Source organism: Spodoptera frugiperda, chromosome 8, assembly GCF_023101765.2.
Source record: "Spodoptera frugiperda isolate SF20-4 chromosome 8, AGI-APGP_CSIRO_Sfru_2.0, whole genome shotgun sequence".
In the NCBI taxonomy this organism is placed as follows: Eukaryota; Metazoa; Arthropoda; class Insecta; order Lepidoptera; family Noctuidae; genus Spodoptera; species Spodoptera frugiperda.
Window position 1 is genome coordinate 11,328,818 of NC_064219.1, and position 13,321 is coordinate 11,342,138.

A 13,321-nucleotide genomic window follows, 5' to 3' on the forward strand; every position below is an offset into this window, starting at 1 on the left:
CTTAATAAGCTGTATTTTTTTTTTATTCCCGTATGTACCCTAATTCAATAGTGAGAATATTTTTTACTATGGCATTATAGAGGATTATCTTTTATGTTTCTGTGCTATTTCTTTATTACATTTTCAACTTTATATTTTCAATATAATGTCGAAAATATAATGAAACAAATTGACAACATGTCGCACGTCAAATACAAGGGTTTAGAAATAAAACAAGGCGAGAACAGTAGGTATAAAAATTATTATTTCCATATAAAATGTAAAATCACATTCGCTCTCGTCAACATTACCATCAACATATAGTAAGTTATTATATACACGCAATATTATATTATATTACAACATGGGAAGGGTGACAGCTGCATGAGTAGTAATAGTACAAGCAGATACATAAATAACAATAAATATAGGTATTATTAAAAATATATATGTTTATATAATGTTTCTGAATGCTTCATTGGTCGATTAGTGCGACTGCCAGGCAAAGGATCTCGGGGTTTTCCGGGTCGGACAAAGCATTAATGGGATTTTTTCGATTTTCGAAAGAAAACTCAGAAGTACGTAGACTGGTATATGGCAATAAGCTCTCCCTCTATTACATGGGATTTATATAACACAAATGGTGAAAACTGGGTGTACATTAGACAGCGGTATTACGTGCGTAATGTGCACCAAAAGGATAAAAGGCGTGACGTTATGTTACATTATTCAGTGTATTTGAAAGCAACAATGAATCGAAGAAGTTATCAGTCGTTAGTTTTGAATCTGTGCATGTATGAACCCATGCACAAAAACTTGATTTAAAAAAAATACCTAGCTAGCAATATCTTAAGCAGAAGTAATTGAATAATTATTAAAAATATAAGCATTAGTATCGCCCTCTGGACGCCATAATTTCTTATCCTAACCTAAGTACTAGCCACTGGCATACATTCAGCTATGGCACCAACAGAGAACATGTAAAATCGCTTTCCTAAGACCTGAATGTTCTTGATGTGACATGTTGACGAACTTTATACTTTATTCCAGAGACATAACAGACTATAATTGCTTGATGCCTTCACTAACTGACCAGTCTTAAATGACACTTATGATACACCACCCTTGGTTCTTGCTGAAGGCACGTTGTTATGACTCCTTGAGCGCCGGCTCGGCTTGCGTCACCACCTGGAGATATAATTGCAGTAAATATTAATGTTACAGCTCAAACTGCCTTGTTAGACGAGTAATCGCAAGTGCTACTATCGAACGTGGGTCTCTGGTTCGAGTAAGAAGTTGGTAAAAACCGAAAAGACATCAGACATTAAGTCTATTGACTATGGTCTATTGCTGAAGTATCTACTAATGCATGGTAGCTTTCAACTAAGGCTATCTCGGCAGATGGTAAGGTGGTTGGTAATGTAAAATAAACCGTAAATGTACTTACAAAGGATCGTATCTTGTTCGCTATGTCATCTAGTTGTATCCCCACCTCTCGTAAGTTGCCCGTCATCCTGCAGACAAAAATACATTATCAGAATCTCATCAAACTACCAGTGTACCTGCTACTACTATACTGAAGTAGAAAGAATGATCATATTGCGTAGTTATTGGATAGTGGTATAATGGAATACCCCTTTAAAGGCGTTTGATGAAACAACACACTTATCTGATTGAGTGGTAACATCTTAAACCAACGACTAACGAGCTTAGTATCACTGTATATGGACAGTTCATCACATTCATGCAAGGCGTTATTTGTGATTTTGAAAATGCTTCTTCGCGTTTGAACAATAACAGATAAAATACCTGGTATAGATCCATGCTCCAAGCATGACAGCAGCCCCAATAGTGACGGCCTGTCCGACTGCGACGAGCGTCTGCACCCCGAAGGTGTTGCCGAGCACGCTCAGCAAGTAGCCGCACAGGAACAGCGCCGCGAACACCGCCGGCGTGCTGAACATGCGGTACATGTTCTTACTCTCGTTGTGCGCCTTCAGCTGATCGAACAGGTCCTCTAGATCCTGGAAAATGGAGATTTAGTGAATTAGTTCATGTGTGCTCCATCGTAGGCTGCATCGTCTCTTACTACCAAACGCGATAGTGGCCAAACGCTGACCCATTTGTACTAATATTATAAAGTGGAAATATTTGTATTTGTTTTTGTTCATATGTTTGTAATGTTTTCACACAAAACCTACTGGACCGATTTTTTTTTTTTTATGGGACAAGCCCGCCACATCCTCCCACACCGCTGCAACTCCTGTAAGCCAGGATCTACAGTAGATACAACCATGAAAACACCGGAACATTGAAGTCCGGCGCGTCCCAGGGACATGAATGACTGTCTTGGATCCCGCAACGAAATAAATCAGAAGATATTATTAGAGGAGAAGAAAAGAAAACGATAGTTTCCACTTCCCTCGGTGAATTTAATGCAGGAGACAGAATGACTTAAGCCTTAAGGCACAAAGAGACTCCACAACTGGGAGAAGCCCAGTCGCCAAGCACCACGGAAATTTGACTTAAAACTAAGTGGGTCCTATATGTGAGCTGTTATACTTGCTTCCAATAATAGGTATGGCAAAAACGCCTAAACGCACGGAAATTCGTTCTAGACTCCACAAGGTCCGTATAATAGACTACACCTGATGAAACAATTAAATTATCTAACATAGTGTTACGCTCAGATTGCCAGAGACCACACTCCCAGAGTATGTGATGGGCGGATTGCTCATGTTGCAACTCCGCTGTCGAACATTGGCACCATGGTGAATCAACGAGTTTAAATGAGAACAATTTGCTTTTAAAGTTGCCATGGCCAGTAAGAAACTGGGCAACACAGTGATCCACCTCCAACCATGTCCTCTCCAGTCGCTCATGCACGGATGGAAAGAACTGGTAAAGGTGACGGCCCTTGGTGGAAGATTCCCATCTGCACTGCCATTCAATTAGAAGCTCATCCCAGACGTCCGTTAATGGCTTAAGCAGTCTAGCAATTTTGTTTCGATCACGTTGTGCTAGAAAGTTTGCGGAAAAGTTAGGTCTCGCATTGTAATACATAGCAGCACGTGGACCAATTCTAAAACATCTTTCATCATTGGAAAGCAGCATCTGAGCAACAGAGCAACGTAATTTTAAAAGAAAACTGTCTAAGTAGTAACCTCCCTGCAGACGAAGGCAGGCAGAAACTTGTCACATGCAACAAAGATAGACTTTAACAATAAACTAGAGTAAAATAGAGGTTTAGGTGCGTCCGGTTAGTTTAAAACTGTCTTCATCAACTATGGACACGCAGGTTTTTAAAATGATAACCTTTCATTCAAGAATAAATCATAATTCATGATCCTGTTTACAAAAACGATTACAATTAAATAATGAACTTCTCACCTTGACCAGTAACTGTTTGAACTTGGTGGCCATCTCCTCGCCTCCCATCTTCTTCTTGCTGTCGAAGGAGTGCAGCGCCTTGTTGAGACACTTGTGATGCTCCTGCTCCAGTACCTGTGGCGGCAGGTACGGCTTGGTGCCGCCGCAGATCTCCTCCATCAGCGTCTCGTACACGTTGCGCGCTTCTGATGACGCTGACGTATTGTTTGCTTCTGCAGTCGCCTGTGTAAGATACCCGTAATACCAGATGAGTTTAAAGTCCGTTGATGCTTTTGGGGTCAGGGATTTGAGGATTTGATCGGGCCTCAAGTATTCTCAATTAAGCACGAACGGACAAACGAATACATTTCGGGATTTCTTTAAGGCATGATATCACTCCAGTTGAGTCAGTCCGGCCCAGCACTGCCGAATCATGACTCACCCATACTCAATAACATAAAACTACAAATTAGTAACATTATGCTAATTTTTAAGTCATCACTTAGAAATCTTGGAATGAGACGACGCGACGCCCATGTTAATAATTACGAGTACTTAGATTCAGTTTTTAGTAAAGACTCTTTCGCGATCCGTCGACTCTCCATCATTCACACCTGCAGTATGGTCATTGGGTTGGGTAGCTCCTCGCTGTTGAACACGTCCACGTAGCTCTTGAAGTAGTTCAGCAGGTCCCGCGCCTTCACCTTCTGGCCTCCAATCTGTTTGGGCACCAAGTTCTCAGGCGCCAGCAACATCGGCACCAGCTTCTTCAAACATGACTTGAATTCAGGGTCAATGTCTGAAATCGAGAAGGAAAATAGTTTTTATAATGATCCGTTTGGCAATATTTGGTGGAGACCTACACTGGTTAGATACAAAATGTTTTCAAGAGATTTTCGCCTTCATTGCAAAACTATAGTTGAATATGAGGTAGGTACCATCGTTTTCAGCTTCGCTGTCAAGTACTTTTTGTCGCAATAATTCAATCGTATTAACCCGTCGTATGCTGAAGCACTGATCAGTGCGAGACACAATCTGTATTCTATTATTGTCTCATATACCCGCAGACGAAAGGTTAAGCAACTTTTTTAAAGTAATAGGAAAGTTGTTAATGGCCGTCTAAAAACACAAAAAATATTCCTCACCAGATAGTTTCCCGGTAAAGTGGGGGTCAGTGGACACTTTGAGTCCTGGATGCGGCAGCAGAAAGCAGGTGACCTCCTCGAAGCAGCGCGCGATGTCTTGGCGCACTTTCTGCAACTCTTCGTGTTGTGTTTCACGGACCTGGAAACAAAATATTAATGACCATTAAAGAAAGGTTGATCCTCCATTTTCAATCTTAGGGAAAAGCACACCCACAGCTTTGTTTCCTTCACCGAATCTAAAGATATTAGTAAATATACAGGGTTAAAGGGTAAGTCGACCTAAATCCTTTAAGACGTGATAGTTTACATCATTCCTGACTGATTTGACCATGGGACCCCATATCCCAAACTTAACCGTTTTCAAATTATCGGCATTTTAACTTTTTTGATAAAATTTCCCATTTTTTTGGTTATTTCTCCCTTGTTTTGTCTTTGGTGGCTAAATTTTGTTTTGTTTTTGCTTTTCTGTGTAGTAGATTAGTTGCTTTATTATTTAGAAAACTAAAACTGTAAATAACTGTACCAACTGAGTCGTAGCAGACGATCGAATGTTAAAAAAAGTAAATAAATTTGTGATAAGTTGTTTTTCTTTGTAAGATATTTAAAAAAAGTCTATGACAACTGTTCTGCAAATGTGCGTTAAAATATCTACAATTCTTCAGCTTTCTGATAAGGTATAACATGATAGGGAATAATTTGAATTCTTTGCCAAAACATCGATGAAGTACTACAAGGTAGTAATAAGAATATCGATATTTAAGCTTCAAATTTAACTTGAGTCAGATAACAAAATAAAACAAACTGGTTCACTTCACTTCAGAAGGAGTGTCAGGGAGTGGCTTTTTTTTAGTGGAGAAAATCATCCAATGACTTCTCCCACCTTGGGCGAGGCGAGAGGGAGTGTCAGACTCTTACTGACTAAAAACCACCCTGTTCCTTCTCCTGCTTTTCGAGCCGGGGCCCCGGTAAACCCGCTAGGTAGTCCGCAGCTCCGGATCAGGCATCAGCCCTACTGGGCCCCATCTGTAGTGGTCTGATGGCTCTTTGAGGCGCACACATAAAAATCCATAGGGGTCAGGTCTGAACTTCTAGCTGGCCACGGTACAGGTCCGCCTCTCCCGATCCACTTATTGGGATAATTAGTGTCCAGTGCGGGCCTGCGGACGGCGAGCAAGGGTAGCTCACCGCCCGAACAGAACCAGACCCGTGCGTGCGACGCGTAGCGTTCCGCGCGCGCCTCAAAGAGCCATCAGACCACCACAGATGGAGCCCAGTAGGGCTGATGCCTGATCCGGAGCTGCGGACTACCTAGCGGGTTTACCGGGGCCCCGGCTCGAAAAGCAGGAGAAGGAACAGGGTGGTTTTTAGTCAGTAAGAGTCTGACACTCCCTCTCGCCTCGCCCAAGGTGGGAGAAGTCATTGGATGATTTTCTCCACTCAAAAAAAAGCCACTCCTGACACTCCTTCTGAAGTGAAGTGAACCAGTTTGTTTTATTTTGTTATCTGACTCAAGTTAAATTTGAAGCTTAAATATCGATATTCTTATTACTACCTTGTAGTACTTCATCGATGTTTTGGCAAAGAATTCAAATTATTCCCTATCATGTTATACCTTATCAGAAAGCTGAAGAATTGTAGATATTTTAACGCACATTTGCAGAACAGTTGTCATAGACTTTTTTTAAATATCTTACAAAGAAAAACAACTTATCACAAATTTATTTACTTTTTTTAACATTCGATCGTCTGCTACGACTCAGTTGGTACAGTTATTTACAGTTTTAGTTTTCTAAATAATAAAGCAACTAATCTACTACACAAAAAAGCAAAAACAAAACAAAATTTAGCCACCAAAGACAAAACAAGGGAGAAATAGCCAAAAAAATGGGAAATTTTATCAAAAAGTTAAAATGCCGATAATTTGAAAACGGTTAAGTTTGGGATATGGGGTCCCATGGTCAAATCAGTCAGGAATGATGTAAACTATCACGTCTTAAAGGATTTAGGTCGACTTACCCTTTAACCCTGTATAGATCTATGATTCAAAGTTCCATACCAGAAGTCGCTTCTTAAGTAGCTGTTCTCCTCCGACGGATCCATACGGATGATCGTAAGCGAAGGACCAGTCCCTCACGAGGAACTGAAGGCGCTGGAACGGTTTGCCTCCTATCTCGTCCAGCGCGACCCGCCCGTACTCCGTGAACAACTGGAAAAACGCACAGTTTATGTTAGAACTACAGTATACTAATATAACTATCAGTATGGTTGGTCTAACCGCTGTTTGCTGTTGAAATCATAGAAACGAGCGATGAACCATTGATCGTCACAATACCTGTAAATGCTGCAAGTCATCTTCTTCGATATTCTGCGAGAGGTTGTAGATGAGGACAGAGGACAGCATGGTGGACAGCGCGAACACCGTGGCGTTGTCCTTCACCGTGGAGTTGCTGTCGAAGGTGCCCTGCGTGTCCATCAGGAGGATCACCACCTGCAACCATAAACAAGTTATGTCAACAACTTAATTTTTGAGAGGCGAGTATCATCCTATGTCTCCTCCCACCTTGGATGAGGCGAGAGAGAGTTTCAGACTCTTACTGACTAAAAACCACCCCGTTCCTTCAACTGCTTCGGTAATCCGTTACGTTGTCCGCAGTTCCGGATCGGGCATCAGCTCTACTGGGCTCCATCTGTGGTGGTCTGATGGCTCCTTATGCTAACTTGGGAGTCAATGTAAAGCCTTCATACGAGGAACAGTATGATCTCTAGTTCTCTAGTCATCTTTAGAACCACGCATAGGTAAATACGCAATTAGCGTCCTCTTAAAATAACTTAAGTATGAGTATTAGATGAAATAGGAATTTTATTCCATAAAATAATAAAATTCTTCTATAAAAATTGTTTGTTACCTTTTCCCCGCTGGAAGTGGTGGCCTTGAAGGGCTGTGACCAGAGATGGATGCCGGTGGTGTGTCGCTCGGAGCCACCGAGCCATGGGAACCCCTTCAGAGCCTCGTCCTCAGTTCCCAACCACTCGCCGCCCCCGTCTCCATTGTTGTACTGAAAGGACAAGGAAATAAAATATTATGTATGTAAGTAACGTTCAAAGACCAGAGCAATACCTGTTTAGTTTGTGTGATACTGCATTCTGTAGTCAGGTACCTTAGTACCTACTGGGAGCCAATGAGCTGCTTACTATCACTCTTTCAAAAAGGCACTAGGCAGTGTTGAGATCTAGTCTAGTCTAGTCTAGACAAGTAAATAAAACTGGAGTGTCTGTTTGAAATATTGATCTATTTTTTTTATATATTTACTATATAACAAAATATTTCTTTTTACAATTTTTGTCTGTCTGTCTAATAATCTATTTTATTATTATTATGTGAATTGGGAGTTTGGTAACTACTAAGAAGTTCGCATTAATTAGGTCGCCCACTCACCGTGTGATCCAAGTATCGCAAGAAGAAGTCGAGGAGGAATGACTTCCCCTTCCTGTAGGCTCCTGCCACGGACAGCAGCACCACGGGCCGGTCCTTCACGTCGGGCTGCAGCAGCAGCTTCTGGAGAGCATCTTCATCCAACAGGAACGTGTGGTCTTCGCTAGGAGTCACCACCTGCACCCCAGTGCCAGATCTTAGACTCGCCATCTTTCCTGGAAATCACGATATTATGTACCTAATGAATATGTAGATAACATGTACGTATAAAAATCTTAACTTTTATAAAAAGGTTATATTAAAGGTTCTATTCCGGTTGCATGTTCTATTCTAGTTCTTTTTATTTGATTCGATGACCTAATTTAAACTACAGATACTGCGTATATTTTGAAGGTTTGTTACTGGGTCATATAATCACATAGTCAGGGCAGTATAACGTAAATACCGTTACTATACAATAAGTACTGAATAAAAGTAATTACAATCAGTCAGCCCACGGCTCCCGGCTAGTAATTATACGTACAGTACAACTAATTACAGACACAACAGTGGGTACCTACTGGGTACTATCGCTTATTATGTGGCGTCTATGTACTTTGTGATTACGATGTGAGGATGCGACCTGTTATTAAGAGCCGTTCATGTATTGAGTACTTCGAGACCTTTCATTCTCTTATAAGCAGTAAAGGGAATTTAGATATTCAATATCTAGGTTAATAATAATAAGAGTATTCTATGATTAAGTACATATTTTTCCTGAACGGCTATGAACCTTTGTGTGGATCTAGTATCCTTATAGCTTATAATATAGATACCTACTTATTGCAGACGTTATAAGATGATTTTTATTTATTTCGCAATTTATTGAATCGCAAGTTTATGGTTTGATCTATTTCCTTGTTGCGATTTTAGGTAAGTAGGTAGGTATCTATGTAAGTAAATATGCTCTGTTAATAATGGCTATACCTCTTAATGAAACACTAGTAATATCGATAACGGAGAAATTTAAAAACCTATTGTTTGCGTGCAATATATTACAAAGTAAGTACTTAACTAATCAATACGCACGGAATTCTAGTGTGGGGCATGTTTTTTTTAATAACAAACAATATCCCACGCCTATTTTTCATTAAAGGCCCATTTATTGCTAGTTAAAAACGTAACGTAACGTAAGCCATCTCTTATGAACTAATACTACTAATAGTTACTGTTTTAGCGTTGATAAGTCTGCGTTTGGCCACCAACCCTCTTTCTGCCAGAACGGCAAAGCGAAGATGTGGCCGAGGATGGAGCTCACAAACAAACCCTTGACTTGTACTGCTAGGTGCTACTTATATTAAGTTATTACTAGGTTGGTGGAGACCAAAATATTTTTGAGGCGGGAAAACCATTCATTGACTTCTCTCGCCTTGGGTGAGGCGAGAGGGAGTGTCAGACCAGACTCTTACCGACTAAAACCACTCCTTTTCTACTGCTGCTCTTCGATCCGAAGCCCTGGTGACCCGCTAGGTAGACCGTAGCTCCGGGTAAATATACATACATAACTTCACGCCTGTCACACATGAGGGCGGGAGGTAGGCAGAGACAATTGTGATTCCTTCGGGTAAATATCTATAGTTAAGTGTTTATCTTAACTTAGGAGTTCCTTATAATTTAAGGGAGGGTGATGAAGTCGGGTGTCGGGCATTATTTAGGAAAAGTGATAGTCCTATAGGTTTGTATACAACTATACATATAATATAGGGGTGATCTACGTGTCGCGTCGCCTGTCTGACACGGTTCTCACGCGCGGTCGATGTAAACCTTGCTCGAGTCAGTTCACACCCAGTTATAGAACGCGATCGATCCATAGCTGCAAGTTCAATCATATACCTATCTACATAAGTATAGGTACTACTTTAACTAAATAGACAAACCTCTTAGAGACCTCTCCTCTCCTCTAGATTTTAAAAAACCTCTAAGTAGCTTCTCTTTTTTTGCTTAAAAACACAATTAGTAATAGCGACGCTTAAGTATCTATTCTCATAAGAATTCACACAGTCCATTGCTTAACCTTTTTTTTAATGTTAGATCCAAAGTTGCTTTTGTTCTTCGGCTAGATTAAAAACTCTCATAGATAAGTCAAAATTTTGCCGCTATTTGATGTCAGTAACTAAAGAAACTGAAAACTATAGGCAACTAACAATATAATTATACCTAACCTATGTGTTTGTTGACGTTGACATACCTACTTTAAAATATTTAAATACAATAAGGGAATTAATTAACATACCTGCGAATGTATATTGGTTGACGATCATTAATGCTTTAGTCACTTTAATCGTGAGTTTTCAAAGTTAATTAAAACCAAACTAGACTCTGGGCTGTTGGAGTGCGGAGGCAAAGAGTTTTGTGGGGGATTTGGGTCGTAGGCTCGAGGAGGCCACTGGTGACTCCCGGTCCAAGTCGTTCTTGGTGCAGAGGATGGCCATCGCAATTCAGCGAGGCAATGCGGCGAGTGTTATGGGCACTTTTGCGCCGGGAACGATCAGGGGCGGGTTATTTAATGACTCTTGACTTGTATTTGTTTTGACTAATGTATGTTTGTTTGTGATTGAAATAAATATATTTTGCATTTCAACCTTATTAATACGTTAAAAAAAAAAAAGAAAAAAAAAATTAAAACCAGTGTTTTTAATTTAATATTTTATATAACTATGTATATAATATTTTTACTAACAAAAAATCAAGGTTTATTTTCGTAAATTAATGGAGAAAAAGAAGCTCTACTAGTTTCGAGTCACAGAGGGACTCCTAATTTACGTGAATAAACCGTGATTTTTAGTTAATTGACTATGTCCCACTATAGTTAACTATTATAAAAAACTGCATATGTGTTCACGTAGTCAGTAAGGAAGGGCATAATAGGGTAGATACACACGGGAAACCAAATGATGACTGTCTGACTGAAATATCACACATGGTTGGCAACGCATTCGTGACACTTCTGATGTTCTATCATTAGAACTTAAAACGGGATATTTACGATATATTATAGGGATATTTATTTGCGAGTAAACAAAACAAAAAACAAATAATAATGGTAACTATCCCGTTTTACGTTCTAATGATACTAGTGACCATGTCTGTTAGGTACAGTGACTGCGCTTACTATCTGAGTAGTGTGGTGTTTAGGTTACGAAGGAGAAACCAGGTGTCATCTAAAATCCGTTATTATGGTCTACCTTATGGTTACACTACACTACGTTTGTATTATAATGCATGAGACAATGACGTCAACTTTCTTAAATACAGCTAACATGGCGATCAACATCACATGTTCCAACATTGACACATTAAAAAGATGCTGGCTAATGAAAACCTGTGGAATTTGTTATACGTGTGCATAATTGTCATAAATAGTAGTTTGATTAGCAAATATCAATCAAAACGACTACGAGTTAAGGTCGAAATTGACATAATGTTGACTGGACAGAATACATTGCTCGGTAGGTACTTAATCAATCAATGAAATGTGGAGAAGTTGCCAAGAGCCAGCATTCAATGGAGTTACAAATTACAAATGATTGTCTTTGACAATAGGCTTACAAGTTCAATTTATTTATAGGTTTTAAGTACAGTTACAGACGGACGTAGGTAAATTATACCGACACGTGATTCGTCAAACTTTTTACAAATATCAACAATAATAACATCAACATCTATTATTTAACTAAGTAAGTAGGTACCTACTTAAGTATATTAAGAACTTGACATTGCCAGAAGTGTACGCTTTGTCCAAATATCTCCACACTCCAGTTGGATGACATTTTTTAAAGTTTGCAACAAGTAAGTATAGGTAATAATAATTTATCTTTCAGAGAATTCCTAATGCCAAGGTCAGATACTCGTAGAATACCAGCGGTTTAACTAGAGCTCTATATTTTATAAGTTTTTTTTAGGAAAGCAAACAAATACTGTCTTTTTGTGTATTAAATTAAGTGCAGGTAAATTATGATATGTTTTGCATGATACAGACATTTTTATTTCACACATGGGTTCTAGGCAAAGGAAATGTCTTATAGGTACAGCCAAACACAAGATTTCCTCCTTAGGGTCGGAACTAAATGCGTAGCCCGCTTCTATTCCCGAGAACACAGGTGAAGTCGTTGGCGAAAGTTATTCCATTACCAAGCCTTAATTAATTAAGATAACAACACAACTTTAGACAACACCAGTTTAAATTTCTACTTTGTTACGCACCTCTGCCCACCCACTCACTATGGTAGCGTGAGTAAAATAAAACCTGCACAATGATTAGATTGGCGATCCAATCAACTTGGTTACTGTTTACATAAAGTTACCTACAGGTGAGCGTCGAACATATGATATAATGCACCCATTTTATCCACGTTCAATCACGGTAACTATAGAAATATGTAGCAACGCAATAATGTAGTAAATAGTACAGTTTATACTCACCAGACTTATAAGTAATCACGGAAGTGTTGAAAGAAACTACGCGGTAAATAACACTGTGGTAGCGGGTACGTCTCAACCCGTGGTTCGCGAACAACTGACGGACTGGCGCGTAGGTGAGGTCATCGCGTATAACCAACTACAGAAGGATTAAAACATACAGAATATTATGACACATAACTTTTCTGACATAAAGTCGATAATGGCATAGCATTATGGTTGTAAAGGAGCGTGTGGAGTGGGTTTACTGCTCCTTATATTGAATACGGCGGGTGTATGATGTCAGACAGCCTCCATTCGTAGTGTGATGTCATAGGTACGGGCAGACGAGATTTGATCGGCTGCTGTGTCAAGGGCGTGGCTTATTTTAGACAGTGTTTTGTTGACGCTTTGTGTTTACAAGTTTTTGAACTCGAGGGGTTCGATTTCTGCTTAGGAAGATGTTAGAATATTTGTATAGTGACTACTCAGTTAATTGTAGCGATTGCTAAGCACCCGATTTTTTCTATTTGACTGTGAATATCTCAATAGTCTTATACATGTTTCGTCAGACAAATATCGTGAATATACCAAACTGACCGTTAATGATAATGAGTTACAAATTTTAATACGCACTTCGTAGTTGGTATAAATATAGCTATAGCTATGTAGGTATACTAGATAGGTACCATTTACCAAATAAAGATTATAAATACGGCTCAGAAACTGTTAAACAGGTTTTGATGAAATTTTCCCACGAATATATCTAGTCAACAGCCACGAAGAAGAAATTACACATGAGGGTTAGTGAGAAGAAATTTAAATAATCTATATGGTAGTACTTGTATTATTTTCAATGTAAACATGTTCTTTATAAGTAAGTGGTCGGCTACAGGCTACAGGCTGCAGCAACCGGCCACACACAAGGGAAGCGGCTTACGTTCCGCGCCACCGCCCG

General features: G+C 39.6%; 1 protein-coding gene across 1 annotated transcript; it reads right to left on the minus strand.

Annotated features, from left to right (window-relative positions):
* Positions 1–222: 222 nt before the first annotated feature.
* LOC118275453 (atlastin) lies at positions 223–12,657 on the minus strand. The gene is made up of 11 exons (XM_035593417.2): positions 12,388–12,657; positions 7,930–8,141; positions 7,400–7,549; positions 6,826–6,981; positions 6,550–6,699; positions 4,494–4,632; positions 3,963–4,147; positions 3,370–3,591; positions 1,789–2,003; positions 1,427–1,493; positions 223–1,167 (listed from the first exon to the last, which is right to left on the minus strand). The coding sequence occupies exons 2-11, from the start codon at positions 8,134–8,136 to the stop codon at positions 1,129–1,131; spliced, it is 1,530 nt and encodes a 509-aa protein (XP_035449310.2). The 5' UTR covers positions 8,137–8,141; positions 12,388–12,657; the 3' UTR covers positions 223–1,128.
* Between the last annotated feature and the right edge of the window lie 664 nt (positions 12,658–13,321).

Coding starts and splice junctions, on each gene's coding strand:
- LOC118275453 (XM_035593417.2), bottom strand. CDS start 8,136: ATGGCGAGTCTAAGATCTGGCACTGGGGTGCAGGTGGTGACTCCTAGC. Junction 4,148..4,493: donor CTTTACCGGGAAACTATCTG/GTGAGGAATATT, acceptor TCTCGATTTCAG/ACATTGACCCTGAATTCAAG. Junction 1,168..1,426: donor CGAACAAGATACGATCCTTT/GTAAGTACATTT, acceptor TTATATCTCCAG/GTGGTGACGCAAGCCGAGCC.